General features: G+C 39.4%; 3 protein-coding genes across 4 annotated transcripts in view; 2 read left to right on the top strand and 1 right to left on the bottom strand.

Moving 5' to 3' along the window:
• ora1 (olfactory receptor class A related 1) overlaps positions 1-16,082 on the bottom strand; it is a 261,847-nt gene that overhangs the window by 113,531 nt on the left and 132,234 nt on the right. The gene's annotated exons all lie outside the window — the stretch shown is intronic.
• The window catches only part of LOC121959677 (plexin-A2-like), a 129,480-nt gene that overhangs the window by 67,292 nt on the left and 46,106 nt on the right, over positions 1-16,082 (top strand). Inside the window, exons 7-11 of the mRNA XM_042509132.2 lie at positions 377-530; positions 1,027-1,123; positions 11,611-11,725; positions 13,783-13,983; positions 14,640-14,736. Of these exons, the coding sequence (XP_042365066.2) occupies positions 377-530; positions 1,027-1,123; positions 11,611-11,725; positions 13,783-13,983; positions 14,640-14,736 (664 nt within the window). The remainder of the gene's footprint in view (positions 1-376; positions 531-1,026; positions 1,124-11,610; positions 11,726-13,782; positions 13,984-14,639; positions 14,737-16,082) is intronic.
• Positions 1,127-8,631, top strand: LOC148190255 (uncharacterized). Its single transcript, XM_088069139.1, has 4 exons — positions 1,127-4,669; positions 5,844-5,971; positions 6,449-6,844; positions 7,841-8,631. The coding sequence occupies exons 1-4, from the start codon at positions 4,630-4,632 to the stop codon at positions 8,150-8,152; spliced, it is 876 nt and encodes a 291-aa protein (XP_087925265.1). The 5' UTR covers positions 1,127-4,629; the 3' UTR covers positions 8,153-8,631.

Raw genomic sequence — 16,082 nt, 5'->3', positions numbered from 1 at the left:
AGTTTTTTGACAGCTATGCACCCACGTGATACGTGTATAATTATTGCCCTTCAACCTGTTATGCTAAGCCAACCGTCTACTGGCTTCAGCTTCATATTTAACAGACAGTTTTAAGTGTAGCAAGTAAACTCCATCTGCGAGAAAACAAATATTTTTTCCCCAGAATAAGGAACTATTTCATTTAACTCTGATTAAAGGTTATGTATGTAACTGGGATGAACTCAACTACTTTTCCTCTGCAGTTACATACAGCACCTTTAATTCTAATTTAATGTAAAGCACTGTCACGGTCCGCACAGTGGTACATGTACCGATGCAGTCAACCATTCTCAAGTTCAGTACGTTAAATCTTCCCCATCTGCTGTTTTTATTCTAGCTGCTGCTGGAGGTGAATAATGTTCCAGACCTTTCTGCTGGAATCACCTGCTCGTTTGGCCAGCAGGCCGAGGTGGAGGGTCATGTCAACGGGAACAGGGTTATGTGTCTGTCCCCGGCTGGGAAGGAGGTCCCTCAGATACCAGAAGGACAAGGTGAGCTGCACCCTCAAGTGTCAAAACAAATAAAAAATACAGCTATATACACTACAGCCAATCAATAGAGCCTGAATAAACAGACTGATAGTGATGCCAATGTCAGGTGAAAAATATCAATATTCTCGACATAAAAAAACACTCTTTTCAGACGGACCACCTGCCATTTTTTGTTTATCCCAGGAGTTTGATAAGTACCAAGGAGCAGCAGAATTTTCTCAGAGCATATGCAGTAATCCTTCAATTGAAGTTTCTGACTGAAGGTTTCCTCACGACAACAGCAATGTGCCCTTGCACAGACGCAGACACCAGGTGGCTCTTTACAGAAGCGTGATAAAAGTATTAGCATTTTTTTTCTCATTCTGACCTCCTCTTTATGCTCATTGTTTTCGTTCTGTCACCCATCCTTTTCGTCTCTCTCTCTCATCGACTCTCTCTTACATATTTAATTCCCTCTCTCCGTCCTTTCACTCATTATGCTCCCTCTCTTTTTCAGACTGGGTCGGCATCGAGCTGCGTCTGAACTCAAAGGAGACAGGTCAAATGGTCGCCAGCACGGAGGTGAAGTTCTACAACTGCAGCACCCATCAAACGTGAGTCTGGCTGCTGCCACTGACGCCTCTCCCTCTCCCAGCCTCGCACACTGTGATTTGTTCAATAGATGGAAGAGCACGGCTTAATTTAGGGCAATGATGTACTGATGCTCACAACTCCACTTAAGATCGGGCTGTTAGATAACCTCGGAGTTCAATTTATCTGTCAGGTTTCATTTAAATCAACATGATGCATTTGCCATGGCCTGTTTGTTTCGACTTTGCTTAAACTGGCAGTTTGTGGGCTTATTGCTTTCAGCTTTAAATACAAATAAATACAGTTCTTTCTGTCAGTTACTTAAAAAGGCCCAAAGATCTTTATTTATTTTGTACTTAAAGCATATATGCTCTTTTTAGGCAACTCCTTATGCATATTTACACCTAAAAACTGCCTTATATACCCACTGTGTTTGTAACTGAGCTGTTTTATTGGTGCCATTGTGCTTTGCTGTAGATCAGCAGTCCCTAAGGACCTTGAATAGATAAGCAGTAAGCTCACGCACCCCTTTTTGACTTTACTTTGTCCCGAGTGGCCCCGCCGGAGAATTGCACTGCAAAAACTCAAAATCTTACCAAGTGTATTTGTCTAATTTCTAGTCAAATTATTTAATTGCACATAATATAAGACACAATCACCTAGAAGGTAAAATTTCAGTAAGATGTTTGGACTTGTTTTTAGACAATACATCTTAAATATATTAATAAGTGGGAGAATCTTGAAAACATCTTGCTTTGAATCATGTCTCAGATGAAATAAGCTTTTCTGACATGTCATAAGGTTTTTATGCTACTGCTGTATTTCTTTAAGATGAATGATCTTGTTTAAAAAAAATAGACTCAACTTTACTTTACTAAGAAAAAGCTGCTTTAATGAAAACTGCAGGTCAACATACTTATAATGACTTTTGCTATACATAACAAAAGTACAGTGTGGCTATTTTTTCTTACATTTTAAACAGACCATGTCCATGTGATATGAAATAAAAACAGAGAATAAAAAGCTGTACTTATGGTTTCTTCTCTGTTGCATTCTGTACTGAGACCACACCACATTAGTCCAAAAGTAATAAGTAAAAATAAATACTGGCATCATAGAGTGTGTGCAGGTGCCTCAAAACACTGATTCAGCTCAAATGCCAACACTTGCTACAGACTCAAGAGTGATGCGTGATGATGTCTGTGAGATCATACTTCACTGGAATGTACTTGCTATTATTAAATTGCACATAGTAGCATGGTGTATAATCAACAAGATTTTCAGCATCCACGAAAATATTTGCTTGAGCAAAGTAGAGAACCTCTACTTCATAAGATAAATACTGCTCATCCCACCCAAATGTAGAGAGAGGCTGACATTCAAAACAATCCACTGACGCATTTACAATATAGATGTTTTTCACAAGTGCAAACTCTGGAGTATTATTGATGACATTAGAAATAATCAAAGATTTTCCACATGTATGCTTATTCCCATGTTGCATAATCCACGGTACAGAAATCACATGTTCAACATGCTCTATTCCAAAGAAGTCTTTAATTTTCCCCTCTACATAGTGAACATTTTTCACCTCAGAGGCTGGGCCCATTTCAACTTCACTGGAAAAAATTGGATGTTTCTCATGTACATTCTGACTACATTCATACAGTTGGTTGTGCTTCACAAGAGATTTATTAATATTCTTAAAACTACTTTTCAAAGCCCACTGCTTGAAAAAGTAATGCTTTGACTCAAAGCGCATACACATATGCCTCACTGTAGGACCAAGTGCCTGAGAGGGAAGATGCAGCAGGTAGTGCTGTTTAGGAATAATATTTGAATCTGGAAACAGCTGTTTGAAATTTTTGAAATGCTGCTCGATTAGAAGCTTCAGCCCGGGAAGAGTTGAAAAAGCAATTATCGGTGAAAACAGAATTTTGACTATCTGTAACAAGTTAAGTAGCATTTGTGTATAATCATTTTCTCCAATTTTGTCAATGACAAATGGCAGGATCTTTAACAAAATAAGCATCTGTCCTGCTGACTGTTGAAGTTTATTGTCATTTGATGACAGTGTACTGACAGATATGGGGCAAGGCTTATCCCTCGCATCAACAGGAGAGAGTAAGGGAAACCAATGATTGCACTGTTGAATGTGTCTAAATCCATATGTCCTGAAAGAACAAGATGCTTTAAAACACATTTGATTTCATATGGAGCAACACCTTCAAGAATAATATGCATGATGTCCTGTGGGGTTTGACTGATTATATCAAAGTGAGGAAATTCTGTTAATTTGCTCCTCCTGTTTATACCATATGTGGTTTTCAGATTTTCTTTTAGATAATCAGTACTTGCCTTTTCAATGTCGCTACATTGCCTGTTATGACTCGCCATTGTCCTTTTAACAAACACATCTTCATTAAATTGTTCCTGCATGTCTTCAAAGTTGCATTCGCAGTGCCTGCATTTACTGTAGGCAAACCCCACCCCTTTAAATCCAGCCACTTCATGTTGAGCCAGAGTGTCCCCACACACTGACAAAAGTGCGCCATAAATTGTCCTCTCACCATTTGCAGCGGCAACCTGAACACCATTATTCAGCTCAGTTAAGTCATTGTTAATCCTCTCAAATATCTTATCAATGCCACAATGGGAGAGATCTTTTGATTTTACCATGGCAAGCAGACGAATGGCAGCAAGTCTTGATCTGTATTTAGGATTAATGTTACCTAAGGTGTAATAAATCAATAACAATTTGTTTTTGTTTGCACGAGATCCAAGAGAATTGCATAGCTCAATTTCATCTGTATATAAAATTAACTGCATTGCTGTGGGAACTTTCAAAAACAGTGGGTGCAACTTAAAAATGTCCCCATCGGTGAAATCATACAAAAATCCATCCTTGCATGGCTGTGGCCCCTCGTCAATCATTGCAAGAATTTGTGGATGTGATAGCAGCTACTCCAAACTTTTCACCAATGGTACATAGTGAAAACAGTGTCAGGGCTGCGACTGTGCGTGGTGTCAATGTGACTCAGCAGTTGTTTCAGAGTCACTGCCACAAATATATAGCATAAGAAGCACCGCCAAATCATGATGGAAGTAAGGATGGTCCCCAATGGAGAAAACAGACTGCGTGGCCGCGGTTCCGACTGCCATAAACAACTCTGTTACTATGGTTACGGGTCACACTTTCCGGGAAAGGCACGAAGAAGACGGAATCTCAGGTGCTGCGATCCGTCTTGCGCATGCATAGTCGGACCTTAGCAGCAACCCTACAACGGCCGTTTACGTCAGGTATCATCTCTTCGATGTCCACGTGGAAAGAGCTAACGCTAACCTTGAACGAGACCAAGACTTAGTCTGATCTGTTTCATTGCAAGTAAGTTAAAACGCTATACCCAGTGTTTCATATTTTCAGTTTACATGACATAAGTTACCTTTTGATTGTTATCAATGTTTCAGTGTGTATTTTTTGTGTAACATTGCAGCCGAACAGAGACAGCTAGCTCCATAAGCTAACAGCATGGAGGGATTTGACGATGTCACCCTGTCGGTTTTAAGGGGTAATGTATGCAAATATTATTTTTAAACAAAGGTGTACAAAGGCTGAGGCTGATTTACACATGATGTCCTCTATTAGAAATTTAAGATTTGTCAGTTTCTCTAATAACAAAGATTTATCAACTTCTATTTTTATCAAGCTGTCTTGCAGCTTGTTATTAGATTCACAAGTCAGTAAACTGTATATGACAAAGGCACAAATAATCAAATTTTTCCTCCTCATTAATTCTCTGTATAAACTGACATATATAGCAAAGTAATTATTGTGATGTTAACAAACAATGAGTTAATTTTAATTTTAAAGTATAAATGATATTTTGGATATAATTCATGGTGCAGTTTGCTTGATGTTAGACATTGTCTTCATAAAGCTGTGTGCCTCGAGAGTAAACAGTCTGTGACTGCAGTGAAAATGTTTTTATTTAAAAGCTAAACATTAACAAACAGGGATTGAAGCAGAACGATTTATCAGATAAATTTCTGTTCTCATTTAGGAAATTCATAGTTCTCTGTTCAATTTTTGGACCTTTCAAAGCACTTAAGTTATTGGAAATGTTCACATACAGGGCACACAGCGCTATTAGCTTGATGATACATGTGAAGCTTTAAGAAGTAGTATTCAAATTTGTTCATGGATAATTATTATTTTCAGTATATATCTTAGTTATGATAAAATTGATCTACTGAAAAATGTGTGTTTATATGTGCACCATTTATTCAGTTCCAACATATTTGCCGCAGTGTGCAGTATGCTTCGTGTGTGCTTGTATAATTAACAGTTTAAAAATCCATAAATTATTGTACTCATGTTAACTTAATAATATGTTATACTGTGTTAAAAATTAACAAAATGTTCAGTCTCTCCTTGCTGGTTGTACAGACACATTCACAATAATTACTACTTTGCTACTGTTATAATATTTAATTTGATATCATAAACATTTGGAGACTAGTCAACTTATGGCCCAAAATGATGACTATTGGTGGACTAACTTCAATACAACACACAGCAACAGCCAAGGAGGTATCTATATTTCTATATGTATGGTTAATTTACTTAAAGGGTTAGCATGAGGTAGCTATTTTAAATGAAGTGTTAACTATTAATTGTCTCATGCAGTTTCATTTCAGGGCACTAATTCATCTTGCTATGTGTGTCTTTCAATGTGTTCACAGCTGCAAACATCAGCGAGGCAATGATGGGCACCTTGTCTCGTGAAGACTTGCGGGATCTTTTCCCAGGCCCTGAGAACTTCTTACAGAGAAAAGCTGTCTGGCGTTCCTGTCATGGTGTGGTGGAGGAGGTCAGTTTCTCAGTGATGTGGCTTTAACTAACTAACTAAATAACTTTGCAGCAGCACAGTGAGCTAATAGCACAGTCTTTTGAAGGCATGGTGATTCAATTTAGATAGATTAAGTTTATTCTGTTTTTTGAGCAGTTATTGTTGTTGTTGTTGTTTTTAAATTTTTGATTGTATATTAATATACTTTTTCTGTTTGGCCTCAGCACATTCATGGCATAATAACACAAAAAATGTGTTTGTGAAAATATTTCACATGTTTAAAACTAATGAACAGTAATTTCTCTTTCACAAAATACGGTCTGGTTTAAAGATTCATTTATGGGTATTAAGCTTCTTGATGCAAGATGTTTAACCTCTAAAATGGAACAGATTATTTAGTCATACTTGTGCAGAGCTGTCATTTCCGCATTGCTGTTTTTATTTACAAAATAAAAAGGAAATAATGCATTTTGCTGTTCATAATCTTTTATGTCACAGGAACCTGGCCTGGAAGACTCAAAATCATCAGGCTGTTCTTCAGTAAATGAATCACCTGTGCAGCACACATCCACTCCTGTGAACACAACTCCTGCAAAGTATGCAACTCCTAAGAAGGTTGTGAAGTTATCCTTCCCAGAATATGTATTGCACACCGACACCAAACTTGAGCAAGTCCGACAACAATACTTTGAGTTGTCGAAGAAAGGCGAAGAGCGCACCTGCCGCATGTCAAAGGAACTCAGATGCCGGCTCATCCGGAACACCATGACCAGTATGATTGCAATCTTCAGGGCAACAGGCGATGCAGAATCACATAGATACCCATCAAAACTGGCAAAAAGAATAGTACAGTACTACCCCATGCTGCAGGACCAAGGCATGAAGAATACATGGGTAAGTGAACTGCATCCCGTTGATGACCAAAGTGTGTCATGTTGGACACTTAAAGTAGCAGTTTGAAAAATGTTTTAAATGTGTCTTGTGCAGGTCACTGTGTACGCACAACTATCCAAAAGATTGCAAAATGTGAGGTCCCCCCCAAAAAAAAATCCAGATGGGAGACATTTAAAGAGGTAGGGCTGTAAGTAACAGTTACTTTCATTAAGGATTCATTAGTTAATCATTTTTTAGATTAAGCAATCAGTTGTTTGGTCCATAAAATGTCAGATTATTGTGAAAATTATTGAGAACTTTTTCCCAAAGCTCAGACTGAAGTCCACAAAAGAAGACTCTGCAGAGAGAGGAGGTGCTTCAGCGTGTAGGCACTACACCCTGTTTGTGTAGCCTGCTTTATGAAGCCTCTCATTTTGAGCTGCCGCTCCGATTTGTGTTGATTAAGTTACTGCATGATGCTGTTCATAAAAGTAAACACTTTCTTTATCTGTTTAAAATTCTAATCCCTCTAGTGTTTCAGATTAGTCATACCTTTAATATCTCAACACGCTTTTATTGTGGAAAACTCATCAGCTTGCAAGGTTTGTGATATGATACGACATGAGACATCATATCAACCTGGTCTGAAATTCTTAAAATTGGCCCAACCCCACTGGGGTCACATACAGTGTCACAGTATGTACAAAAATGAATGCAGTACATGGCAGCAAGTTTTGTCACTTTATTGAAAATCTAGCCAGACTAGCCTAGCCTCGGTTTTTAGGGTTTTGGAGAGCTAGACATATGTGAACAGTAAATGTGCTGGGGATGGTTAAAAACAGCGATTTCAGATATAGCGTTCTCCATACTGCAACTTTCATTACTTTTGCTTTGGAAAGTTATATTTGATTGTTAACAACCCTTTTGCTTTCCAGCTTAGGTTCAAAAGTACCAGAATGACCCCTGAAACAAAAGTGCATTATCCTGATATAGGGATGTCTTTGTTATGTGTTTAAGGAAAAAGAAGACCCTAATGCCTACTTGAAGAAACGTCCTCTCTCTTGTCCAGTCCTGATCGTGAGTCCGTCCAACTGCCTCCTAGCGGTAGGAGATGTGCCAATAACTACATTTCCAAAAGACAAGGTCACCGAGGGTGCCTTAGACCTAATGGCATACTATTACACCCTACACCTTACGTACCCAAAGTGTGTAGCCACTCTGCTTTCAGTCATGCAAACGGAAGTCCTCTTGGACAAAATCCATGAGCAAGATCTCACATCATCTTACAAGAAGAGCATGGCTGAGTGGAAAGCTTTTATTGGCCAATAAGGCAAGTGGTCAGATGTGGACTGTAGGATAGCGCTCGCCTTTGATTCTATATTGAAAGTTACCCCAGTGTTTGTGTGAGAGTGGTCAATGGTGTATTGAAGGACTAGTTGGTCAGATGTTCATGTTAATGTTAGACCAAAACTTTAAATTCTAATGTGACAATTATCAGCACTTTGTACTGAGGATGAATATTACAGACTGAGCAATAATTGGTGTGTCTGTGCTGTGAGTTTGCCTGTGCAAAGCACAGAGTTTGCAGGTTTGTTGTGGGACATGTTGGTCAGATGTTTGGATCCAACCTTAGACCTGTCCAGATATTTAGCAATATTCTGCTATGTTATCACATTACAGTTCCACACACACTGTGAGCCAAACTGTAAAGAAAAAAGATACAAATGCAAATGTAAATCTGTGTATCTTTTATACAGACCCGTGTTTATGGGACACTTTATTGTCTGGCAAATAAATTTGTTTGTTCAATGCAAGACTAGTTTTAATTTTTTCTGTCTTTTTTCAAGCAGGTGAATGTCTTAAATAAGTTTTACTATTGTAGAGCTTACAATTGGGTAAATAGACTTGAGAGGATGACAGGCTGGAGAGTTATGGATTAGTATGGCACTAAAAGTATTTCTTAATAATAGTCAGGAAGGCAAACTTAAGACATTTTGTCTCAAAACACCACTTTCTAATCTCATTTCAAGTAGGTGGCGGTCTTAAATCTAGATGAATGTCAATATTATTGGACTTACAATGAGTCAAATACACTTGGAATGAATAGGATGACATGGATGATGCAAAGCAAAAAATGCTACTTTTGAGGGGAAAATACTACTTTCAAGCATTACAAGCTTATTATGAGACACAAAACCTCACAATACGAGCAAAATAGAACTAAGAATGAGTTTCCCTAGCTAATTTCAAAATCTCTCTTACCTTGTAAGGCTTAAATATCATGTCTTATTTTAAGAAATCTTATCAAGAGAATTTTCACTTGTTCCATTGGCAGATTTTTTTGCTTATTTCAAGCAAAGATATCTTGTTTTAACTTTTTTTTAACTTATTTTTAGAGTGGCCTTTTTTCCAGTGTGTTTGTGTTGTAATATATTAAGATTTTTAGCCTTGCTCTGGTGCCTTGAGGGCAGATAAAATAATGTAAATTAAAGAGGACTTTATTCAAATGCTCATCTGTTTTGTCTTGCCGATATAAGCTTACTTACTGGGCAGGGGAGCCGCTTTGACTTTGAGCCATTATGCTAATGTCAACTGTATTTATCGTGACAGTATACTATGACAGGAGAGTTTGTATCTGAATAGCAATTACAATCTCTGTTACTAAGGTGGATCTTATTAGGATGAAGGCCAATTAGCAGCATTTGTCGGCTTTAAAAGATGTCTGCAACTCAGCAACTTAATGAGTTTTCAGACAGTTTACAAAGCTCCAAAAAGGCCAAATCACACACTGTTGAATTAGTTACCTCAAAGACCTTTATCATGAATTTTGTTTTTAACTTTTTTTGAGAGCGTGAATGGATTACTGAAGGGCTCAGGCTTAAGGACCCAGAGTTTCATTGCCCCCCCGAGACTTCACCTGCACAAAGTCACTCAAACTAAGAGGTACCAACCAGGAAAAGATGCAAAGCGACCATAAATAAATGACACTGAGATGTAAAAATACACAAAACAGCTACATAAACAGACTACAAGCAACTCCAAAAGCTCTGTTTTGCATAAACACTTCAAAACTACTAAGAAAAAACTAACAGAGGAGGTGGGAGCTTTTACATATCTGTGTCCAGGGGCCCAGTATTTAATGATCTGCCCCTGGCTGAGAGAAGAAAATGAATATATCCCATCTTTTTTAGGTGTTTCTGAGATTTGAACTGATAACCTTCTATGCACACTTCACTAACCTTTAACTGTGCCATTAATGACACACAGCCATGAGCACACAAAAGCTGGATTTGGGGATATACAATAAGTTCACTTTAGGAGGGAACATTTGATTGATGGTGTATTCACAGCCGAACCCTGGAAATTAGCCCAGAGTGGATACACATGCCACCTATTCCAAATGCTCTTTGACTGCGACATGAATGCCCTAATATAACCATGTTAAGCCATTAGAGAGAAACAGTGGGAAGCTCATCACATCCGCCCCACACCAATGTGGCCTCCATTAGCTGCGGGGTGACCCTGTGAACTCCTGTGATTAATATTTCAAACCAAACACACTCCTGACCCAGCACCTCCCCCACTACCACCATCACCTCAGCATCACATCACCCTCCATAATTAATTATCCAGTGTTTGTAGCTCCCTGCCAGTCCGGTTCTATTAATACTCAACCCCCAAATTTCTCTAGCACACACCCAAGCACACGTTTTTATGTCCACAATGGCCCTGGGCAGCTAATTAATATCAAAATTTAATGGTGCTGCACTACATTTATTGGCATTTGTACTTTGCTATGAGCTGCAGTATTGGAGTGCTGCTAGTGGTTTTATAGTTTCCATGTGGTTTCATCTTATTGCACAGCCAAATTTAGAACAGCGGTCTCTGATAGTGCATAGATGTGTTTTCTGCACAGTGGTGCACCTCTATTATACACAGCAAAGCCTGCGTTGGCCCCCCACAGGAGGATAGGACATGTTCAATTTTCAGCTCTCCAATTGCTCTGTTTGGTATATCAACAGCTGTACATCACCCATGTCTGTTCTCTCGTCTCTTCACCTCTCAGTTCTCCACCCAAAGTTGTATCACAATCAGCTGCCTGTTTGCTGAACGAAATGTGATTAAATCCGATCCAACAGGGTTGTTTCAGCACAACTTTAATCCACTGACCGTTGGCTGCAGTTCACTGCATCAGAGCCAAAGATGTTGTGCAATGCTACCCATCAAATATTCAGTTGTCTCTGTCATTCCAGACCTTGCACATAATCCAGAGTTGGACGGGTGAAATGACTGTTGTCAGTGCAGTCAAAAAAAAATCAGATATAAAGCAAGATTCTGCAAAAAAAAAAATCTCACAGAATTATGAGAAGCAGATTTCTGTATTTCTGTACGAATAAAATATATAACACTGTTTAACTTTTAACTGAGTCAGAGTGCTTTAAGTGACAGAGAAACTTGAATAGTTACTCTCCTGCCAAGACTTCATGCTTAAGGTCATTTATTGTCATCTATGACAAAAGGACTATTCATTGCTGTCTGCATAGAAAATGGGGACATCTGATCTTTCTGTGAAACACACTGACATGATAAATTCAGCAGAAAGCCATAATCCTTCATCAGACTCCCCTTTTTAATCTTCTTCACCCAGGAGAGGAAGATGTAGATGATGGGTCAGAAATAAAGAGGGATTAATCTTTTTTTTTGTAAATGCGGAGCAACTCACCACACAGGGCGCATTATTAGGAATTTTGCAGGCCATGTTGTAATGTGTTTATTCTGTCCTGCAGGTGTCTGTCGTGTGTAAACAGCACTTTTCGCTGCCACTGGTGTAAATACCGCAACCTGTGCACCCACGACCCCAGCAGCTGTTCGTTCCAGGAGGGCAGAGTCAACGCCTCAGAGGTACTTTACATTCCCATTAACGTAAAGAGAGTTACTGTTTCATTAGCTGATTAAAGTGCAGCTTTTAAGAGCACCATTTATCTGTTCCTGTGTGACATTTTTACCTTAAAGGCAACAATCCTTGATTGAAATGTCAAAATAGAGACCACCAACTGTGAGTTCTCATACCTATATTACTATACGACTGCGTATGCCAAAAGATGATTTAGAATAGTATGTCAAATGCAATGTGCCAAAAATGCCAGGACGTTGTACTTCACCCACCCACATTTTGCAATATACAAGCCAGCATGCTTTACTGACTATGACTAAGATACATCACAATGACTGAGTAGCAAACAGATACTGACAGCTGACAGAGGACTGATCAATTTCATAAAATTAATCAATTAATCTACAATCGATGAAGTTATAACTTAAAAATTAAAAACCACACACACTGCAAAGTAACAACAGCAGAGCTCTCCTGGTTGCCCTCCATCTCTGGAGAGCTTGGGGAATGTAGTTTCTTGTATCACCATGGTAATGATAAGTGCTAACTTTAGGATCGACTGCATTTCCTTTTTTTTTCTTTTTGACTTAAATTTCGCTCTACAGACGCCAGTGGACATATGAGCAAGAGTCAAAGTTCGAGGCAACGTTATGACGAAGTAATATGTTCAACTATAATGCATACACCATGCAACAGTATGTACTTTGTAAAGTAAAAATAAAAATCATGGGATTCAGGACAAAGCCAAACACTCTACAGCCACACTTGAGTCTCTATTAGGCTCTTTTTTTAGCAACAGCAATACTTGGACTTAACATCAGCATGCTGACATGCTTCCGATAACATCCACAGTATTTCCCGGTCCAAACTCCTGGACAAAAGGACATCCTGACCTGACGATAGTGTTAAAGTTCAGGGAATCATAGTGATTACAATGTGGACCAAACACATTCTCATTCCCAACTCCGCCCTACACATCAAATAATAACAGATAGCCCTCCTGCATCGATTTTTGGCCGTTCAGTGATGTACTGTCACTTTATGCTCTTTTGATGCATTCTTTCTTTTTAAGATTGTGCTCAATAATAAATGCATAGTATCTTTTGAAAATTGACTTCAAGCGTAGGTAAAAAACTTTGTTTTTAGGTTTAGGCAACAAAAGCAATGTGGTTGGCTTTAGAAAAAACACCATGGTTTGGTTTAAAATAAGTATGTTAGTTACATTCCATGGCATACATCACTAGCATAGTATTCTACACATACTAGCATACTACATTGTTATTACAATACACATTAATTACAATATTACAATAACAATAATTTGGTTTTACACAGGACACAAACAGCAGGCTCCCGTGTGAAAGTCTGGAGTTCTTTTCAACCATCCACTAACCTTCTGCCCTCCCTATGCAGACTTTCTCACTTGCTATACTACGTCAGTTGGTCAGAGATTAAAAAAAATGCAGCTGCCCAGTGTCTCATTTCGCCACTGAAGGGTGCCTCTGTGAGTTGATGCTGAGGGACACCGAACAAACACTGGTATTTGACGATTTGGAAATGAGACTCGGTTGGGGGACCATGAATGTCTGTACCAAATTTCCTGGCAATCTTTTTAATATATATTAATGAAACCTTATATTAAAAACAAAGTCTGACCTTCTGGTGATTTGGTGACAATTTAATGAACAGTCTTTTATAGTTTACTGTAGTGGAAAGTGTAACATGAAGTACATAAATGCAAATTACATATGGATTAGTGATTTGGTTGCCCCATTAATCCCTGTGCTACATTAGTCCCTCATGTTTATATAACACATTCATATGTATTAACACAGATTACACACATAGATTACACACATAAATGGACACATGGACACATACACACACATCTACACTACAGATACTACAGATAGATACAATTTCTGAAGGGGAAACTTGTAATGAAAATCCTACCTATGTATTATGCATGTGAAATATTAAGGATTATAAACAGAGAAAACATGTTTGTGCATGTTTTCTTAGTGTGGCTGGTACAATTATATGTGTTTGCATGTTGTTTTTACAGGACTGCCCTCAGCTCCTGCACTCTGGAGAAATTCTCCTTCCAGCCGGCGAGGTCCGACCCATCACCCTGAGGGCCCGAAACCTTCCCCAGCCGCAGTCGGGCCAGCGGGGCTACGAGTGCGTGGTGCACGTGCAGGGTGCCAGCCACCGTGTCACGGCTCTGCGCTTCAACAGCACCAGCGTGCAGTGCCAGAACAGCTCGGTATGACCTCAAACACTCCCAGTGGGAGTCTCACAGCTGTCAAGTGAGGCAGACAGCTTGGTTGCTGTGTAGGCAAGGTACATAGGGTACATCAGTGAATACCGCCCGAGGTGTTGAGCATACTGAGGAGAAAGTAGAGGAAAGGGAAAGTGAGAGTGATGAGGTAAGGCGCAAAGCATGTGAGAGAAATGAGAAGAGTGACAGGGCAGGAAGGAAAGCTGCATATTGTCAGAGTAACATCTCGGTGTTCACGAAGCGTAAATATGATATTCCCGGCAGAAAGTCGCAGGTAAATATAGGAGATTTTTGCCGCACAATGCAAATCACAGGCTAAATTCCAATGCACAGCATACCTTGCTACTCTGTGACAATGAATGAAAAGGCCATTTTCTTCAGATGTGGATGATCGGCCACCCCAGCCGGGGTTTGTGTCCCTACATGTCAAAGAGGAGAGGAGCAGACAAGCATGGCAGAAATGACAGATGGTTAAAAGCCTCGTCTCTCTGCTGCCCTTTCATCCTCTCATTTTCCTCCACTCTGTCTTTCTCTGTAGCTTCCCCCCCCCCTCTCTATTCTCTGTCTCCCTTTGACTTTCTCTCACTCTCTCTGGATCCACTTACCACAACATTCCCTTACTCTCTGTTTCTGCTTTTCAGTACATGTACGAGGGTGTGAAGATCAGTGACCTGGCAGTGGACCTCTCCATCGTATGGAACGGCAATTTCATCATCGACAATCCCGAGAAGATTAAAGGTGCCTCTGCCATCCATCACTGCCAGGCCAGAGGAGTGTAAAGCACTCAATCCACAGGGGATAGATGGGTCATAGAGAGCGCTTCAAGGCTCCCAACGGGCCTTGAGAGAAAGTTCACAATAGCAGGGAGTGTTATCAAAAAGCACCCAATCACTTCTGTGCCCTGGAGGGGTGAGGGGTGAATCTTCATATTTGCTCAGTTTGGCTCCCGCGGCTGCTCTCGGTTTCCTCTCTATCATCGTGTAAAAAAAGGGGTTTTTGTCAGTTGTCAGTGTGGGTTGTGCATTAAATACATCCTCACAGTCAAGGATATATACACTGATGGCCATGAATTTTAACAGGCCTTGTCATTATGTAGGTAAGTTACTTTATATGGGCATAAATATAGGCTACTTTAAGAGAAGGAGGATGTAAGAGACTGACTTCAAAGAAAAAGGTTTATTGGATTACTCTGGCTTTTTTCTTAATACTAGAGTGAAGGAAATTAAATAAAAACAGTTTGTATGAGTTTTATTGAATTACCAAGTTGACTGGTTGTAGCCAGCTATTTTTGGATTTGACAGCAAATACCCACTGTTTAAATAAGCATTTCAATGCTAAAAAGAAGGCCTTTTCATTAAACTAGGCTGTCTATGCAGTAGAAAGACGCAAATACTTTTAAAATTGATGCTACAAGCAGCCCGTTCTCATTCTGAAGTCATCAGTTACAGCTTGTGTCATTATACACCAAAGGTCAGCAACATGGCACCTGTCATGGCTGCATGATAGGCCGCTGGATGGCATCAGATTTAAACACTTCCAGCAATGAAATAGAAGGAGCTGAAAGGCTCCTATAGGTTGGGTGGGAGAAGTGGTGGATGGGTCCAACAAACCCTAGACTTTCACCCCAGAATCCTGTATATGACTAGTGAAAATAGAGGAAATGGACTGTTGCATTCACTTTCCTCAAGAGGTAGTAAAACTACCATTATGCACTGCGTTGCAATGCACAAATAAACACTCAAACTGGTTGCGGACATAATGAAAGTTGCAAAAAGTTAAAATATGTTCGTGAAAACATTTTAGGTGAAAAATAGGTGACGCAGTGACAGAATCTTGGTTTATATTTTATCAGCCTAGTTTTACAGTTTGATCTGAGTTCTGTTCGACATTAAGAAAGAGAGGGGCGGAGCTCTCTCTTGATCCACTTTAACTATTTGGGTCTGTGGTGGTAGTGGTAGAAAGTTAGGTACCATTCACATTTAATCTAATACAAGCACTGATTCCAGGACCTGTAATTTAGTACTGGTACCAAACGGTGCCTTTTTTTAATACTTGACTTTCTATGTTATAACAAAAATTTAATT

The sequence above is a fragment of the Plectropomus leopardus genome, chromosome 2 (genome assembly GCF_026936395.1).
Source record: "Plectropomus leopardus strain MGB_pleo_1.0 chromosome 2, ASM2693639v1, whole genome shotgun sequence".
NCBI classification, from domain to species: domain Eukaryota; kingdom Metazoa; phylum Chordata; class Actinopteri; order Perciformes; family Serranidae; genus Plectropomus; species Plectropomus leopardus.
This window is presented reverse-complemented; position numbering and strand designations above follow the sequence as displayed.